Source organism: Gorilla gorilla, chromosome 5 (assembly GCF_029281585.2).
Source record: "Gorilla gorilla gorilla isolate KB3781 chromosome 5, NHGRI_mGorGor1-v2.1_pri, whole genome shotgun sequence".
Lineage (NCBI taxonomy): Eukaryota > Metazoa > Chordata > Mammalia > Primates > Hominidae > Gorilla > Gorilla gorilla.
In genome coordinates this window covers 73,543,728-73,563,570 of record NC_073229.2, presented here as the reverse complement: position 1 = coordinate 73,563,570, position 19,843 = coordinate 73,543,728, and the positions used below count along the sequence as shown (strand labels likewise).

Here is a 19,843-nt window from a genome sequence, read left to right as displayed (position 1 = left end):
GGGAACTCATCCTGGAACATCTCAATGTAGTATCACATACTTATCTATTTGTCAAATATGCATTCTTCTGTGATAATGGCCAATTTATGCATAGCACTCTGCCAGGCATGATGGATGAACTAATAAGCAAAAGATACATGATTCCTATATATATTATTTTAGCAAATTGAAATTCTAACTTCAAACAGTCTGTGTCATTATTCCTAAAATCTTCATTTTTCTCAGGTTACTTGAAAATGACAAGTCATACAGCAGCTATTTATTACTCAAACATGCATGAATGTTTAGATAAGAAATAGATGACGACCTTTATTTGTTTGTTTTTATTTGCTCAGAGACGCTCCATAAAACTACTAGGTGGAATTCACTGGACTTTTCCTAAAGGGTAGGCACCAGGAGAATCATGTTAGAAGTCCTATTTGTGTGGCAAGCAACAGAAGCAGGAGGGAAGATTTCTGTATGGAATTGCATTATACTGAATTAAATGCTGCTTATAAGGTGATGTTTTAAAATAATTTTCCAACAAAGAAATTTAACCACTTTTAGTAAAGCATGACACTAGTGCCTTATTACAACGCTATTTTTTAAAGATCTTCACAAGATATTTAGTTTGGCAAAAAGCTGTAATTACTTAATATGAAAGATGGAGAAAAATAACTTTCTAAGACCTTTTCTTCCTGATAAATACTAGGCTGTCAAACTTGTATATTTTTCTTTTCATGTAGAATGGTTCTAAGTTTGGTTGAAATGTTTTTAATTTAATGTAGCAGACTGTATTAAGAAAAAGTTTTGCTAAACCTTGAATTTCTTAGTAAATAATTTTGGAGGAAATTACAAAGGGAAAAGTATAAGTCACATACTTATTATTAGAGCTCATAATGACTCTGGCAGAGGTGTTCCAGTGACTGAAATCATCAAGGTCCTTTTCCCTATTGGTTAACTCTATTTATCTTCTCTTCCTAACCACAAGAAAGAAATGTACATCTATAAGCAGAGATGAATAAAACACATGGAGCAGAAGTCACGTAACTTTTCACCAGTTTCCTAACACCATTTAGAGTACAAAATTATTCTAATATAGACCAATATTTTCTTTTTGAAATTTTGTCATTGGCAACCATTTCTGTGAAATATGTGGTAGATGGTTTTGGAGTGTGTTCATATTTTGATAAGAAGAAGAAAGAAAGTAGCTGGTTTGTGTCTATAAGACTTAACCTTTCAATAGGTAGTAATCAAGCAGTCTGGGAAAATCCTCATAGGATTTGGTCTAAAAGACAAGGCTTTAAGGAAAGGGAATGCTAATATAAACAGAAAATTTGATACTTCAGAGACTTGAAATGCCAGTGAAATTTAAAAATTATCCAAATATAAATAACAAAGTTGTAATAGTAACAAGATTTTACAATAAGATATTGTGCAAAGGCTCTATGGATGAGAAGGGGTGGGATGGGGATGGAGTTAGGGAGGAAAGTTGTATTGCCTGTTTGCCTGATTGCTGGGTTTTTTGCAAAGCATATTATCAAATGTTTAAAATCTCCATTAGTACAGAAGAATTAAAACCCAAGTCATTTCTGCTATCTTTATCACGTTTCTTTTCTACTTCAACGATTCTTCCTTCTGACTTCCCGATGTTCTTTTTTTCTTCCATATTCCAGTGGGAGAGCTTAGAACAGAAACCAGAACAGAGTAGGAGTCCCCAAAATACTTGTTGAGTAAATTAACGTGTTGACAGCATAGGAAAAACTAACTTCGTTTTTCAGGTAAAGGTATATAGAACCATTACTTCCAGGTTTCCTGCAGAACCTGGCCGGCACTGCTTGTTCCTCTTCAGGTTTTTTCAAGATGGTTGAACAGACACATTGTGGAAGATATTTCCTGTTTCATGTTGAGGCAGTGCAAAGGGTATTTCTTTGAATTTATGTATGAGAGGAAAGAAAATGGAGCCAATAGCTAAATTCTAAGCTAGCTATCCTTGAAGATATAAAGGCACTAGGTGGATAAGATTTTTTAAAAAACCTCCAGAACATGATGCTGCTTGAAGGAGTATATTCAGTGTTGAAAAGAATACAGTACAGGCATACCATATTTTATTGCATTTTGCTTTATTGTGTTTCAAAGATAATGTGTTTTTTACAAACTGAAGTTTTGTGGCAGTCCTGCATTAAGCAAGTCTATTGGCGACATTTTTTCCAACAGCATTTGCTTACTTGGTTTCTCTGTGTCACATTTTGGTAATTTTTGCAATATTTCAAAATTTTAGTGTTATTATTATATTTGTTATGGTTTATGTTATCAGTGATCTTTGATATTTATTGGTAATTGTTTTGTGGCACCACAAACTTTACCCATATAAGATGGGAACTAAACGTTGTGTGTGTTCTGATTGCTCCAACGATCGGTCATTACCCCACCTCTTTCCCTTTTCTTGGGTTCCCTATTCCCTGAGACACAATATTGAAATAAGTTCAGTTAGTACCTGACAATGGCCTAAAAGTGTTCAAATGAAAGGAAGATTTGCACATCTCTCACTTTAAATCAAAAGCTAGTAATGATTACGCTTATTGAGGAAGGTATGTTGAAAGTCCAGATAGATTGAAAGCTAGGCCTCTTGTGCCAAACAAACAGTTGTCAAGTTGTGACTGCAAAGGAAAAGTACTTGAAGAAAATTATAAGTATGACTTCATCAACACAATAATAATAAGAAAGCGAAATCGTTTTCTTGCTGATGTGGAGAATGTTTGAGTGGTCTGGATGGAAGAGCAAACCAGCCACAACATTCCTTTATACCAAAGCCTTATTCAGAGCAAAGCCCTGATTCTCCTCAATTCTATGAAGGCTGAGAGAGCTGAGGAAGTTGCAGAAGAAAAGTCTGAAGGTAGCAGATATTGGTTCATGAGGTTTAAGGAAAGAAGCTGTCTCCATAGCAAAAAAGTGCAAGGTGAAACAGCAAGTATTGATGAAGAAGCTATAGCAAGTTATCCAGGAGATCTATCTAAGATCACTGATGAAGGTAGCTACACTGAACCACAGATTTTTAATGTAGATTAAGACGCCTTATTGGAAGATGTTATGTAGGACTTTCATAGCTAGAGAGGAGTCAATGGCTGGCTTCAAATCTTCTGACAATCTGACTCTCTTGTTATGGGCTAATATACCTGGTGAGATTAAATTGAAGACCATGCTCATTTACCATTCTGAAAATCCTCGGACCCCTAAGTATCATGTTTAATCTACTCTTCCTGGGCTCTGCAAATGGAACAACAAAACCTGGATGAACAGTGCATCTGTTGATAGCATGGTTTACTAACTATTTTAGGCACACTGTTGAGACCTATTGTCCAGAAAAAAGATTCCTTTCAAAATGTTACTGCCCATTGACAATGTACTTGATCACCCAAGAACTCTGATGGAGATATATGAGTAGACTAATGGTTTTTATCATGCTTGCTAGCACAACATCCATTCTGCTGCCCATGCATGAAAGAGTAGTTTTGACTTCCAAGTTTTATTATTTTAAAGATTTATTTTGTAATGCTACAGCTTCCATAAATAGTGATTCCCCTGAAGGGTCTAGGCAACCTTCTGGAAAGGATTCACCATTCTAGATTCCATTTAAGAACACCCATGATTTATGAGGGGTCGAAATATCAACATTAACAAGGGTTTGGAAGAAGATGATTCCTACCTCCTGGATGACTTTGATGGGTTCAAGACTTCAGTGGAGGAAATCATTGCAGTTGTGGTAGAAATAGCAAGAGAACTTGAATTACAAGCGGAACCTGAATATATGACTGGATTGCTGCAATCTCATAATAAAACTTGAATGAATGAGGAGCTGCTTCTTATGGTTGAGCAAAAAAAGTGGTTTCTGGATGTAAAATCTTCCTGGTGAAGATATTGTGAATGCAATTGTAAGGACAACAAAGGATTTAGCATTTTAAATAAGTTTATTTACTAGAGTAGAGGCAGGATTTGAGAAGATGGACTCCAATTTTAAAAGAAGACCTTCACAAAGTAAAGTGCTATCAAACAGCCTTGCACACTACACAAAGAATCTTTTGTGAAAGGAAGAGTCAATCAATGTGACAAATTTTATCGTTGTCTTTTAAGAAATTGCCACAGCCACATCAACCTTCAGCAATCACCAACCTGATCAGTCAGCAGGTATCAACATTGAGGCAAGACCCTTTACTAGCAAAAGGATTACAACTTGCTGAAGACTCAGATGATCACTAGCATTTTTTCATCAATAGATTATTTTTAACTAAGGTATGTACATTTTTAAAGATATAATCCAATTACACACTTAATTGACTGTAGTATAATGTAACCATAACTTTTACATGCACTGGGAAACCAAAAAATATTGTGACTCTCACTTTATTGTGACGTTCACTTCATTGCAGTGGTCTGGAACTAAATACACAATATCTCCCCAGTAAATGTCTCTGACATATGCCTGTATGAAGAATCCAAAAGAACTAACAGGACAAATGGCAAGTCCTGGATCATTACAGAACTGCTAAGAAAGATTGCTATTGTATGCTGGATACTGAGAATCTTTGAAAAATAATCCAATCATGTAGTGGCTCTGCCTACATCCATGGTGATTTCGTAGGGCAAGTCTTTGGTATACAGCTGCTCTTCAACTTACAATGGGGTTATATCCCAATAAACCCAAATAAAGTTTGCAGTACCATAAGCTCAAATATCATAGCTTAGCCTAGCCTCCCTTACACATGCCCATAACATCGACATTAGCCTACAGCTGGGCAAACTCATCTAAAACAAGGCCTATTTCATAACTAAGTTTTGAATATCTTATGTAATTTATTGGACACTCTACTGAAAGTGAAACACAGAATGGTTGTGTGGGTACTCATAGTATGATTCCTACTGAATGTGTATTGCTTTCAAACCATCATCAATTTAAAAAATCTTAAGTCAAAGCATTGTAAATCAGAGAAAATGCATAGTTACTAAAATTGAAACATTCTATTCTTGTTCTCAAATTTGATAGGCACTATCTCTTGCCTAATAAATACAATGTAAATTTATGCCTCTTGGAACAACAGATATTAGTCAAAACAAGAAAATACTTAATTGAAGTTATTTCCATCGAATGTTTTGTATTATATAATTAATACACTGTTTTAGTGTTTAGAAATAATAAAATCATAAATAAAGCTAAAGTTCTCTCTTGTTTACCTAATCCATACATAATAGATTACCTTAATATGCTGATATCAACATGGTACAAACCTCTCTCTCATCTCTTTTGAGAGAATGTATTTTTGTTATATGCTTTTAATTACATGAATTATATATTTTACAGGTTTTATAAACAATGTTTAGCCATATTGCAAATAACGTGAGCTAATTCTTTTCAACTGTTGCAGCTTAGTATTGGCATCAGTTTATTTAATCATGTCACTCCAAAGAGACATTTTGCTTTTTTTCCAAGTTGGCACTCTCAAAATAAGTGCTGTACTGAAAATCCTACAATGCTGCACAAGTGAGAATATTTCTAATCCACGTAATTATGACAGTAACTAATATTAAAAGTTGCTATCTGTGCCCTGAATCATGAAAAATTCTGGAAACCCCTCCTGAAACAAGTATGTTGATGCATATAATATGTCGTTAGCTAGCTCTATCTATACATTTATCTATCACCTATCCATCACTTAATATCTAATACTGACTTCACTACTTACTAGTTGTATAATCTTGCACAAGATATATTACCTCTCTCTGACTGTTTCCTCATGTATAAAGTGGGAATGTTAATTATACCTGCCTTGCAGAGCAGGATTACATGAGTTCTGAGGATTAAATGAGTTATTATATATAACTAATTTAAAATAGTGGTACATGGCAAATGCTCATTAAGTGTTGAACATTATAATTGGTTTTATAGAACTGGTACAAAAGGAGTTCAGACTCTTACATCAGAGAAAACTAGAAGTTCACACTCTCTCTTATAAGTACTCATACCTGTGGTCACAGGATTTCTTATCTTTTGAGACTTTAGAAGCAAGAAAAATTTTAGTCTTTAACCTAATTTGGCTAATCTATATTAGCAATTAACTACACACTTTAAAAAAGACTTGCCAATAGACATTAAGGTACTGTGTGTTGTTAAATTTCTCTCTAGGAAAAATCCACAGGAAGAATATATCTAGGTATAATTTCTTACAAATAATATTTATTCAATATCAAATAAACTCCCATTATATGCCAGGCACAACATTTTATGCTATATAAGTATATGCTATGCACTATATTAACTATATGGCCCAAAATACTACATGAGGTACTTATCTGAGAATAAATAGACATTTTCCAGAATTAACAGACATGGATGAAACCATTTCAGGTTGTAGAAATGAAATGGCTCTACAGTTGTAGAGCCATGGACCATTGTCAAATGGCTGGGGTATGCATGTATTTTTAAGTGAGAGGAATGTGGTATCAGCTAGGAAATTATTAAGGGGCCAAATCATAAAGAGTAGGGTATGTGATGATAAGGAGCAGTGATGTCTTTGCATAGGCAATTGGAAAAAGAAGAATCATAACCAGATATGCATTTTAAAAAGTTAATTTTGGCCATGGAGTGCAGAATGGAATGCCAAGGGTGGAGACAGAAAACTCAAATAATGATTAGGGTCTAGTATAATACTCCAAGCAATGAAGATCATAGATTGGAGAGAGAGATGTAAGAACCAAAACACACTGGATAAGGCCAGCAGGAGTTTGAAGAGGGTGGATAACCAAGGACTCTGGAGAGGGGAGTGTTGAGAGTAAGTGGAATGTGTAGGGAAAAGGAATAGCTATAAGCCAAATTGTTAGATGTAGGATGAGGCTGACCAAATGCCACAGGAAACAAAGAAAGAAAAAATATAAGATGGAGCCTCCTTGGGGAACATCAACACTGTAAGTACAGGCAGAGGAGAAAAAGAAATTCCATAAAATAAGCCAAAAATATATCAGAGATATGTCAAAGAGGAGCAGGGATAAAGTGTTATTTTAGAAAAGGTTAGCAGAAGAGGACATTGAGGAAGTATGAGGCAACTAAGAGAGCAAAGGGCTTCCAACAGGATACCTAGATTAAATAGTGAAATTGATCAACTAATGAGGCTTCGTGGATCCATTTAATATAGGATCAGAGGGGAAAAAATGAAAATCAAGAAGCTTATTAAATTTTCTGGCCTGGACGACTGATGGTCCTATTAACAAAAATAGTGAACATTGAGTGTGAGGTCAGAAGTAGAAATAGTGAGCAGGAGGCGTCAGGGAACTGTCCTTTAGAGGTGGCTAGCAAATTCAGGTTTGTGGATAGATTTTTATATCAAGGAGCTCTAAAGTGAGGATGTTAATTACATGATCCACATGGATACTTTGCTGAGCAGAGTTATGCAAACACATTACAGAGTTATTTGGTGGTGTCTTGCATCACACATTGGTACCTACACAAACATAAAATTGTGTTAATATATCTACAAAATAAACAGCAGTACTTACTACTGGCTTGTGTGTAAATGCAAGTGAATAATTCACTGGGTATAGAAGATAATGATTAAGCTGGAGCAACAATAGCATTTTAAAGCCCCTTATCTTTGGGTAGGATTGTTATTTATTTTTGGGCTTATCCTGAATTTTTCTACCCCCAAGGTCATATCAAAATTCACATTATGGTAGCACCATTCCTGCTTTTTCAACTCTTGTACCTTCATTCATTTATCATTTTAAATTTTTATAAATAAATTAAAGTCTTCTGTCCTGATGCTTTAGGTATCAACTTCCTTTTTCCCTTTTTCTCTTTGGGAAATAAGAGTGAAAAAACTAACATCTCCTCTTTTGCTTTGAAACAGCAGCATATCATCATATTTAGCTCATTGAAGCTGCTGTCATGGTTAAATGTTAAGTTTTATTTTTGATTTTTCTTTGCTTTTATAGCTATATCTGTGTTTCATCCCTTTAATAAACTAATATTATGTTCTGAAGAAAAAAAATGGTATATGAAGGTTTTTGGCCTGGATTGTCTTTGTCCAGTTCACAGCAAGTCTATCCCATGTTTATTTATTTGTTTTTTTCAGGAGCTAGTATGCAGAGCTTTGACAGTCCATGCAGATTTCTGGAATTTGTTTTTATTGATACATAATAATTATACATATTCATGGGGTACATGTGATATTTTGATAGAGGTGTACAATGTGTAATGATCAAATCAGGGTAATTAAGATATCCATCATATCAAATATTTATCATTTCTTTACATTGGGAACATTCCTAATCTTGTCTTCTAGTTATTTTGAAATGTAGAATTAATTATCGCTAACCATTGTAACCATACTGTGCTATTATCGAACACTACAACTGATTTCTTCTGTAAGTTTTTTAAAAAGCTGTATTTTTGTGTTCATTAACCAATTGTTCTTCATCCCCTCTTTCTGCTACCATTCCCAGCTTTTGGTAACCACCATTCTACTCTCTACCTATCTTCATGAGATCATTTTTTTTTTTTTTTTTTAGCTTACACATATGACTAAGAACAGGGGATATTTGTCTCTCTGTGCCTGGCTTATCTCACTTAACATCTTCCAGTTGTTTCATCCATGTTGCTCTAATTGACTTTTTTTTCTTTTCTTTTCTTTTCTTTTTTTTTTTTTTTTTTGAGACAGAGTCTTGCTCTGTTGCCTAGGCTGGGGTGCAGTGGCACCATCTCGCTCACTGCAAGCTCCGCCTCCCGGGTTCACGCCATTCTCCTGCCTCAGCCTCCTGAGTAGCTGGGACTACAGGCGTCCGCCACTACGCTAATTTTTCGTATTTTTAGTAGAGACGGGGTTTCACCGTGTTAGCCAGAATGGTGTCGATCTTCTGACCTCGTGATCCGCCCGCCTTGGCCTCCCAAAGTGCTGGGATTACAGGTGTGAGACACCACGCCAGGCCAATTTCATTCTTTTTATGGCTGAATAATAAGCTGTTGTGTATATGTACCACATTTTCTTTATCCATTCATACACTGATGGACACTTATGTTGCTTCTGTATCTTGTGAATAGTGCTGCAATCAATATGGGAGTGCAGATATATCTTCAACTTATTGATTTCCTTTGTTCTGGATATATACCCAGTGGTGAGATTGCTTGATGATATGGTAGCTCTACTTTTACTTTTGGGAGGAACCTCAAAAAAGTGGTTGTATTAATTTACATTTCCACCAACAGTGTACTAGTGTTCTTCTTATCATATTCAGGAATTTTCGTGTTTTACCAACTTTTACCTCCACATATTTATTTTGTTTTTCATGATTTTATTCTGACAAGAAGAATCAAACTAAAGAAAATCGAACTAAAGATTAAATTTATACAATATCTAGAAATTGACCATAAAGAAATTTGCATAAAGTATTTAGCGATATTTTTACTATTTTGGCATGGGCTTCCTAATATTATTACTATTAAGAGACAAAACAGAGAAATATTATTGATAACACTTGCACTATGGATAAGACATGTTGGTTTACTTTTTCTAATGTTGATTGTAGAACATTTTAATAATTTATGCCATGACTCTTCATTTGTAGGCAGGCTCATTAACAGTAGAATTATATCCATTTCATACTAATCTCCTAAAGGCTGCCCACCAGTATTTTAAAAGACATAAATCTAACTTCCTTGCCCTTCCTCCCACAGCTTATTCTGCCAAGCATTTAGAGTAAACCTAACTGCAGGCTTTTCTAGTTTGGGTACAACATTTACTTCACTCACTATCCATTAATTTTTACTTCTGACAGAATAAGCATATGGTCCTAATGCTCTATGAAATCAGACTCTTGGAACCAGATTCTGTTATACATTTCATTGCTTGTTACATTTATGTGATGTTACATTATATACATCACTTAGCCTGCATAAAAAGACATATATATGGAACAGATATATTTTGACTTTTAAGTTTTATTTTCTTTATTTTTTATATACATAGAATTCAAATAACCATATTTGTAGTTTATGGCTTTTCATATAAACATGTATGTGCTATTGGCTACAATGTTGTTATTCATATTTAATATTTTTAATTAAGGCAAAGATGAATAGATAAATATTCCCATTATTACCTAATGCAGAGTTTGAAAAAGTAAGGCCTAATAACCAAATTAAGCCTATCATTTGTTTTTGTATGACCTACTAAGAGTGGTCTTTACATTTGAAAATGTTTGCGTGGAAAAGAAGGACAATATTTTGCAGCATGTGGGAATCATATGAAATTCAAATTTTAGTATCCATAGGTAGTTTTACTGGAATATAGCCACACCCATTCATTTACATATTGTCTATGGTTGCTTTTATACTACAGCAGCAAAATTGAGTAGTTGCAAGGAGACCACTTAGCCCAACATATTCACTATCAGTCTCTTTAAAAAAAAGTTTAAAGAAGTTTTAAAAACTTTTAAAAAGTTTGCTGACCCCTGGTCCAATGCATAGCTAACATTTGTTTTTCCCCATTTTGTATATCAAGGAGTTTATGAAATCAAACCAATAGTAGAATCAATTATTTCTTTTCTCTAAACATGATCGAGGAAATTTAACCATTTCATGTTTAGTGTTAAAGTGTTATTTGTCCATTGCCTGAACAAAGTTAGCTGCAAGGGAGATATTTCCCTGAAGAAGAACCAGAATGTAGAGTCTGAAATAAATCCTCTCTCCCCCATTTCCCATTATCTACTTATTTAATCTGTTTTAATGAAGTTAATTGCATAGTAGGAATAAATAACCTAGAAGAAAAATACCTTGATTTCAAAATTTAATCATTAGCTTGTTTTTTAGATTAACATTAAACAAAGAATTACTTGAAGTAACCATGAGAAGCAAGGCCCTCTATGATGGGCTCCTTTGATCTCTAACTTGCCTACACTTTCATTAGAGGTTGAGAGTAATTAAACAGGAAGGTGACACTTTTACAAAAACTGTAAAACAAATTATTTTTTAATTTTATTTCTTTAATATTTTATTTTAGAAATAAAGTGGACTAGTTTTTCGAATGTTATTTGTACAAAATGTGAGCAAACCCAACACAAGACAAGAATGAAAAATGTTCCATAAATCTCTGTGTTTCTTCAGTATTTTACTTTATTCCAGATGCAAGATTGAAATTCTACATTTATATTTAATAATTTAAAACAATTATAAAAAGTTATGGGTATTTCAGATTACATTCCAAAATATGTAATGATAGTATTTCACTTGCCTCAAATCACTTATGGAACACTATGAGAAATTTGTCCATTAACTCCTCAGATACTTTTTTGAATGTTTATTGTATGCCAGGCACTGTTCCTGGCACTAGGGATACATCAGTGAGCAAAACAGAGCCAAACGAGAGTCTTGCCCCTATGAAGCTTATATTTTAGTGGGAGGAAACAGACAAGAAGCCATGCATAAATAAATGAGGAAATGGCATAGCATTTCTAAAAGTGATAATTGAGATGGAAAAAAATCAGAACAAAGTGAGAGAAATCAGGTGTATCAGGGTGAGAGTTGCAATATTAAAAGGGTAGTGAAGGCCTTGTTGAGATGTTGCTTAAGCAAGGACATGAAGATGCAGGAATTAGCTATCCAGGGAGAGGGACTAGTGAGAGAAAAGGCTCTAAAGTGGGAGCAAGGTTGACTGTGAGTGAAACAGCAAGGAGGTATGGTGGCTGGAGCAAGGTGAAGGAGAAGAAGAGAGAGTCAGAGGGGTAATAGGATCAAATGAGTCAGAGGGGTAATAAGACCAAAATGTAAAGAGCCTTGTAACCACTCTGAGAATATTTCACTCTTAATGACATGAGGACCATAGAGGGACTGGCAGGGAAGTGATGTAATTAAGTTTACTTGTTAAAAGGTCCACTTGACTAGTTTGCTATAGAGGAGCAAGGGCAGAAGCAGGGAGACTAGCAATGAGGATATTGCAGTAATTCATGCCAGAGATGACAGTGTCTTGGACCAAGACCAATTATGAAGGGCGTGAGAGCAGGTGCATTTTGGACTTATTGAAGATAGTGTGTGAGATTTCCTGACAGATTGGATGTGTAAATGAAAGAAAAAAAAGAGAACTATTTTGATTCTTGTTGTTTTGTTTTGGTTTTTATTTTTTAACCCTGGCAACTACCATTAGTCAAGAATGAAGTCTACAGGTGGACAGGATTTTGGGGGATGATTAGAAGCTCAACTTGTGGTATCCTGAGGTTAAGATATTTATTAAAATAAAATCAGCTAAGTAAGATCCCAGTATCTGCCTCATGGAAGATGTTATAAGTTATTGCACAAATATTATATATATATAATCTCTCTCAATATATTAAGTACCCCAGAGTATGAATGAATTAATGAATAAGTATTCATTGAGCAGATGGTACTCAATGAACGACAGACACCACGCTGTGCCCTGTCAAGTAGATGGCCTAACAGAATCCATGTTAGAGCTTCATCAGGTAAATGGTATTGTCTACATCTCACAGAAGAAGAAACTCAGGACAAGTAACTTGACTGAAGTTCACATGGTTAGTAAGTAGTTCTAACTTTAAGATTGAAACTCATTTTCCACAACTTCAAATTAAACCCCTTTAAAAAATCTTACCAGTGATCTCACAAAAGAAGTATTAGTATATCTGTAAGCAACCATTTATTCAAAATGTGGTTTTTATCTTCAGATTATAACACAAGTGAGCAAAAACAAGCCTGTAAGAAGCACGAACTCTATGTGAGCTTCCGGGATCTGGGATGGCAGGTAGGAATTTTCAGTCAACTTTGGTGCTTCTTTTCTGAATTATCATAAATCCTTAATAAGTCATAGTCTTTGGCAGTAATTTTCCAATATAATACCCAATGATTTTTGACATGACCATTTAGAATATGGCTTATTCACTTTATTTTCATCTCTCAATTAACCTTTTACCATTGAAACATGATTAGTAGGTGTCACAGTCAAACAAAAAACTACGCTGAATGAGACATAGAACACTAAGATATTTAGGAAGAAAAAAAAGAGTGCTGTTGTTTAAGTATTCCAAACTTTTAATTTTATTGTAAATAGAAGATTTGTTCATATTAGTATAAGGAACTCCACTAAGCCTCTGAGGGTCTCCAACTATTGGGCTAGGAAATAGAGCCCTCAACTATAATGTCCCTGTCATGGGGAAGATAACAGACATTTTTTTTTCTTGCACTTAAAAATGTATTGCTATCTTTTGGATGGCCTTTAGAAACAGGATGAGGAGGAAAATTTCACCAAAGTAATTTTTTAATGGCTCTATGTGGTGACAGTTTAAAATGAAATTTTAAGACTTCTCCTAATATTCTATTACAATGGATTCTCATATATGAGTTCCTGTATTGAGAAATACTATTAAAATGTAAATATATTCAAAATTTATGATAAACTTTCAACATGAATAACTCAATAATTCTTACATTTGTGCCAAGTTTTATTTCTCTGTGGGAAAAATATCAAGGCAACCATTCATGTACCAATTCTTTAGCTTCCCGAAATTTATCATGTTCAGTTTTTAGGAATTTGCTCCAATTTATTTTTTCTAAAGAGACCATAAAGTTAATGCATGAATGGAAAGAAAAACAGCATGCAGAAAAAATATTAAGGCTTTAGGATGTTGTCAGACTTATAAAACTAAGAATGAGTTCTTAAGAAGTAATGAGAATGATCTCAATTAACTTGATTCTCCTTTTTCTTTCGGGTTCACTTGAACTTTCCAGAGTTCATCATTTCCTGTTTAAACAATATTTAGAATGCTATTTTCTTATAATAGTTTTATTCATGAATACATGTTTAATACATACTATGAATATCTTACATAACTACCTCTTGGGAGTAATTAGAGAGGACAATTTCTTGTGAAAATATTTATACTTTTGTCCTAAACTTCAGCTTAAAATTAAAGGGTGTGGGGAAGATAATTCCATTAGAATAATTGTTGGACCAAGAATAGAAACCTATTCAGATACAATATATTTCAATAACTTTTAAGATTTTTTTAAAATTTTTACTTTGGTGATATTTTTTCTTGTTTTTTTTTTTGTGTGTGTGTGTGTATGTGTCAGGACTGGATTATAGCACCAGAAGGATACGCTGCATTTTATTGTGATGGAGAATGTTCTTTTCCACTTAACGCCCATATGAATGCCACCAACCACGCTATAGTTCAGACTCTGGTAAGCTTTGTTTTTGAAGAATTAAAAATAGCTTAGAATGCAAGCATATTATAAAGTTGTTTTAGAGGAAAGCATCTATTTACAATTTTTAATGCCTTATTTTATCTTCTCAAACTCATTTGTTTCTTTTTAGAGCTGAAGTAACAACTGTGGGTATAGTCAGGAAACTCGGGCTGGTTTAGAGTAATCCCAGTTACACAATGGAGAAGGATTCAGCTAGGAAAACTGGAGTAATAACATGAAATGGTCATCTTGAACTGTTTGTTCATTACACAGTATGACTAAGCACACAGGTTCCCTGGGGCTGTTTCTAACCTAGCAATTCATTAGTAATCATTGCAAAAACATTGAGTAATAGCTGTACTAAATTTCATCTGAGGGTTTTTAATTATTTAAGAATGTTCTATAACATACTTTGGTATTATAAAAGTTCTTCAATGTAGTATACAAATAGGAAGCTAATTTCTATTTCTTATTGTTCTCCTCCTCCTCCTCCTGTAACCTTTAAAGTAGAAATTATACTTCCTTTTCTTTATTCCTGAATCTCAGAAACTTAGCAGTGATTAAATCTCTAATAATCTAGGCTCATTTTTATGAACAATGTACTGAAGGGTTGACGTGATTAACTGATTGCCTTCTACCTAATGAGCTCATGAAACCTATTGAGAGTCTGATGCACCTCATAGCATCTGGCCTATCGATTTGGCAGAGGAACAATCTCCCTAAGACTAAATGAGAGGCTCCTAGAAAACATACCAGACTATGTGACATAATTTTAAATCAATGTTTGGGCTAATATAAAAATTTTAACTTTTATATTTAAGAAGAATGGAAGAGAACACATTATTTTAGAATCAAGGCTTGATGGGAGTGGAATTATTTGGTGGACGCCAGTAAGAGAAAAGTAGATAGTAGAAAATCCTGTCTTTGTGGGTGAGGTTTATTTATGGAAAAAGAAATAATTACTCTTAGAATTTGTGAAGATTCGACTCTCCATAAGTTTGCTATTTTCCCCCACAATTAATTTAAAACTTAAAGCTGAATTAAGGAATAAACAATGATATCTGTGAACTGGCAAAAGCAAATACTTGAATGACTTGATATTTACTGGCATCTTTATTGACTTCATAAAATACTACAGAATATCTAGACACCAAAAAGTGCAATCTATAACAACTAGAGCATGAACGTTATCAAAGACTGGAAATAACCTTGGGCTAGAGAGCAACAGAAAGATAAAGCAAATATACATTTTGATAATAAGTGATTTATAAATATTCTTCTTTTATTGATTCATGACCAGTGAGAATGCCTACTTTAGTGCCATATACAAGGTATAGAGTAAATTTCTGGGGGGATTTAAAGTCTGATATGACTTCACCTTTGCTATCTGTAAATATAAGGTCTTCTTTATATGGAATAGTGTTTCCAGGAGTATGGAGTGTAGGTAGGCTTTGCAAGGATGGATGTTTTGCATTCAAACTTCTACCACTAAAAGAATTTTTAAGAAGCTAACTTTTCTCTTTGTATATGAGAATTCGTGTTGACATGAAAGCATATCAGATAAAGAAGAATGCTGTTGTTTCATCCTGTGAAGAGAGCTTCATGATCACTGTCTTTCTGTAAGGTCATAGAATAACTCCTATCAGTTGAAGTAATACTACTTAATTTCTCAGAAAGTTCTTTGCCTCTTTTTATCATCATTTTGATGACTATGAAAGCAGACTTTTGCTTCCTTAGATATGGATCTAATGTACCAAAGATTCCCTCAGGCTAAGCAATGCCTACTTATTGAAAAATACCCTTTGTCAAATACTCCCCCTTCTCTCATTTTTTCTTTTTTAAAATAAATAAATACATATTTTCAGCTCTTATGGCTGTAGTAAAGTATCAAAAAACAAATATAAAAAAAATCTGACACAAACTTGGAACAAGAGTCTGCTCTGTATCTCTACCCTGGGATGTAGGACATAAGTCATTGCAAAACTGGAGCATACACGGGAAGTTTGATTTTTTTCCCCTGGTGTTGTGCACGCTTTATGTTTGTTCTGTGAAGGACATGAAATAAAAAGACGGAGGAAAGCATGTTTGTGACTAATATATTGAGAAACCATTCAAGAACAATCCATTTTTTTTTTTTCCGTTAGGCTGCAAAGGCCATTGAAACGGCAGGATTATCAATCATGTATGTGTGGGTTATGGAAGATAAAGCTGATGAAGGACATAAGCTGCATCAGAAATTTGTAGAAACTATCCAACTTTTAGTTTTGTGAGGTCTTAGGAAATTTCAAGTTCATGTCAGATCACCTCATTTTTCCTGCTGTTTCTGTCCACATGCAAAGCCCCTATATCATTTCAGCCAGGACGTTGTACAGCCAAAACTGTAAGAGGCTGTATTTGCTTTTTGTGGATCCCATAAGACTCATCAGTGGGATTTCCCATAAACTCCTCTGGGGGAAGGGCCAGAATAGGTGGGTGGGAAATGGGGGAACTGTGTTCTGGCTCTTTGCTCAATTATTTCAAATCATAGGCAGACTGCCAGTCTGATCAAAATTATTATCAACCCTTTACTTAAGCATTTCACTTTTCATGTACAGACCTTTTTAGGCTTTTGGGGAGGTGGATGTTCATTTGTAAAGTCTCTAGGCCCTTTGCTTCTGATTTAGCTTAGCCTGCTTTTTGGCACTTGTCTAGGGGGCAGGCAAGGGAGAAAAAAAGTAAATGGATATTAAACTCCAGCCAATGTGATAAAAAAATTCTATGAAGAGCTGAAATCATTGCTTTAAGGCAAGTATTGGATTATATGTGGATTTTATTTTATTATGATTTTTATGCTTTTACCATGGAAAATTAAGAGTTGGCATAAAATGTATGATTTATTGCTTAATTTTCCTTTTAAAAGATAATTCTTAGATCCAAATCTTTCTGCAACTATGTGTTTTCATTGATTTGCTCTTATAACTTCCATATTCCTCATGATATATATAGAAATAGTCATTTCAACTAAAAGCAACAAAGTGCTAGTTGCTGTGTTCTTTCCCTAGGAAAACTTCCACTGAATATTCTATAGAGGAAGTTTTCTTTATTTGGTGAGATATTTTTCAAGGTTCAAACACATAATTGAATTGGCTGGGTTGATTCCAGGTGTTAATGCTTAAGAATACATCCTTCAGTCCCCCACCCCAGTCATGGAATAAATGGGAGAAGGGCGATCAGCATAATGGTGTGCCTGATTATGAGTGATAAAATAAGCATACCATTTTAAAACTGCAAAAGAATGTGTATTTTATTTCTTAATAAAACAAAACCTTTTTTCTTTCCCAGGTTCATCTGATGTTTCCTGACCACGTACCAAAGCCTTGTTGTGCTCCAACCAAATTAAATGCCATCTCTGTTCTGTACTTTGATGACAGCTCCAATGTCATTTTGAAAAAATATAGAAATATGGTAGTACGCTCATGTGGCTGCCACTAATATTAAATAATATTGATAATAACAAAAAGATCTGTATTAAGGTTTATGGCTGCAATAAAAAGCATACTTTCAGACAAACGGGGAAATTCCTAAAATTAGTCTGGCTCATTTTGACTCTTTTCCTATGTACAATATCATGTATATAGTCATTTTTATTTATTTAAAGGTATATATTCTCTTTTGTGGAGGCTTCAATAAAATCATTTCATAGGCCACTACATTATACAATAGATCATCTAGTCTAATTTTCAGTGGGTTATGCTGAGTCCATTCAATTCCATTTCAACATTTTTTTCTAATACAATTTTATATAATTTTCTGAGATTAGACAGAACTCCTTTGACTGTTTAATATTGTGGAAGGAAATTGAATAATTTAGTTATATTGTGCCAATGAAAACCATGATAGAATATTTATTTAGAAATAAGACTTAAAAAAAATAACAACCCAAACAAAAATTCTTGGATAAACACAATTTCTCTTTTAGAGTTCCTGCTTCATTAGATAAAGTGAAATGTTGAACTGGATTTGAATAAATAAACTGTAGGCAGAACATAGAAGCTGAAAGATTGCACAGAATTGTTTTAACTGTTTGCTTTAACAGAAGTGGTGTAACTGTAGGAGCATGTTCCTTTTTGGCTTGTGGATTGTAGATTTTGCAAAGAGCTCAAAGCTTCAGGAGACAGGCTTGAGCCTGTGTCCATAGCTTTCCAAGTTAACACTAACTGTAGTACAACCTTCTTACCTCAAATAAATCATGTCTGCCTATTATCTAGAACACTACTGCTGCAGAATTTTTTTTTTCAGATTTAAAAACCTAGTCCAAAATAAAGAAACATTTACATGTGCTCCACTTTCCTCCCCACAGGCAAGAGTCACTGCATGCATAAAATGTACAAGAGCAGAAGATGCCGAAAGAACCATTTTCTTTAGCTCTCCTTTATAACTGAGTTTGCTGATTGATGTGATGCAAGGGATTTTATTTAGAAGTAAAAGCACTGAAACTAAACTGGAGGAAATTACCAAAAGTCCCAGAATGGCTTTGACAGAATTGCCATTTCTAAAGAACAGCTGAAATTCATTTTTCATATCTTTGAGAGTGAGCTCAATGAAAACCTTATTTTGTAAAGGGATTTTGAAAACCTTCTTCCAAGCACAAATAATTCCAAACAGGAAGGTTCTGTTGTGTATGTGTGTGTGTGTGTCTGTGTGTGCATGTGTGTTCTTCCCTCTAAAATTAATTTATTTTCTCTATTAGAATGCCCTCTAAGGCCTTTCTTTAACACACACTGACTTTTTGAAGAATGATCTTTAGATTGATAACTTGCTATTTATGGTGACTCTGTGGTTAGGCTTATCTACAGTTAATCTAAAGTATTCATAAAGCACCATTTATTAATCATCCTTTTGGATCTTTCAAACCAAACGTATATCAAAAATGTCTTCAAAAATGTTATGGCTTTGTTTGTAATTCGGGTATATTAAAATGTTGTTTTGAAATACAGTTTATCTTAAAGAAAATTTGACAGTAACTATATTAAGGGGTACATTAAGTAATATATTTTTAATTAATGGTGTACCATTGAGAGAATAAGAAATGGAAGTCTATTGTTTTATTCTTTAAATGTGCTGTTTAAATGTATTTCCATATTTTAAAATATATTAAACGGATGCTAATTTCTGCTGTTCTTGATTTGGTTCTTTATTTAAAAGGAATAAAAATGTAAGTATATCATAAATTGAGACAATAAGAATATCAAATGTAAACTGTTTGTGGATCACATGATTCTTTATGTTGCTCTTAATTGCCAAAATTGTTTTTTGTGTTGTTAATAATTATCTCACTATTAAATGTGCAAAGCAACAATCCATGAATTAAAGATTTTCTTAATCTGTTCAAACAACAAATTTTAAAAATAGCAAAAAATAATTAGAATGGAGAAATACCTCATTTGTTCTTTTTCATATGAGAAGGGAGGTAATTGGCATCAGTGCTTTTGCATTTTCTAAAATTACATATGTGTAGTATAATACGCACATATACTCAGTCACATTAGTTTCTAATAACTATTACAGTAAACTCTTAGCATCACCTTGGTGATACTCAAGCTATTACTAGACACCAGAATAATTTGACCTATTTTAACAGGTCTTCAT

At 33.9% G+C, this 19,843-nt stretch overlaps 1 protein-coding gene across 1 annotated transcript in view; it reads left to right on the top strand.

Moving 5' to 3' along the window:
• Positions 1-19,553, top strand: part of BMP5 (bone morphogenetic protein 5) — a 124,990-nt gene extending 105,437 nt beyond the window's left edge. The window contains exons 5-7 of the mRNA XM_031012617.2: positions 12,697-12,773; positions 14,102-14,212; positions 17,537-19,553. Of these exons, the coding sequence (XP_030868477.1) occupies positions 12,697-12,773; positions 14,102-14,212; positions 17,537-17,686 (338 nt within the window). The 3' untranslated portion in view covers positions 17,687-19,553. The remainder of the gene's footprint in view (positions 1-12,696; positions 12,774-14,101; positions 14,213-17,536) is intronic.
• Positions 19,554-19,843: the final 290 nt, after the last annotated feature.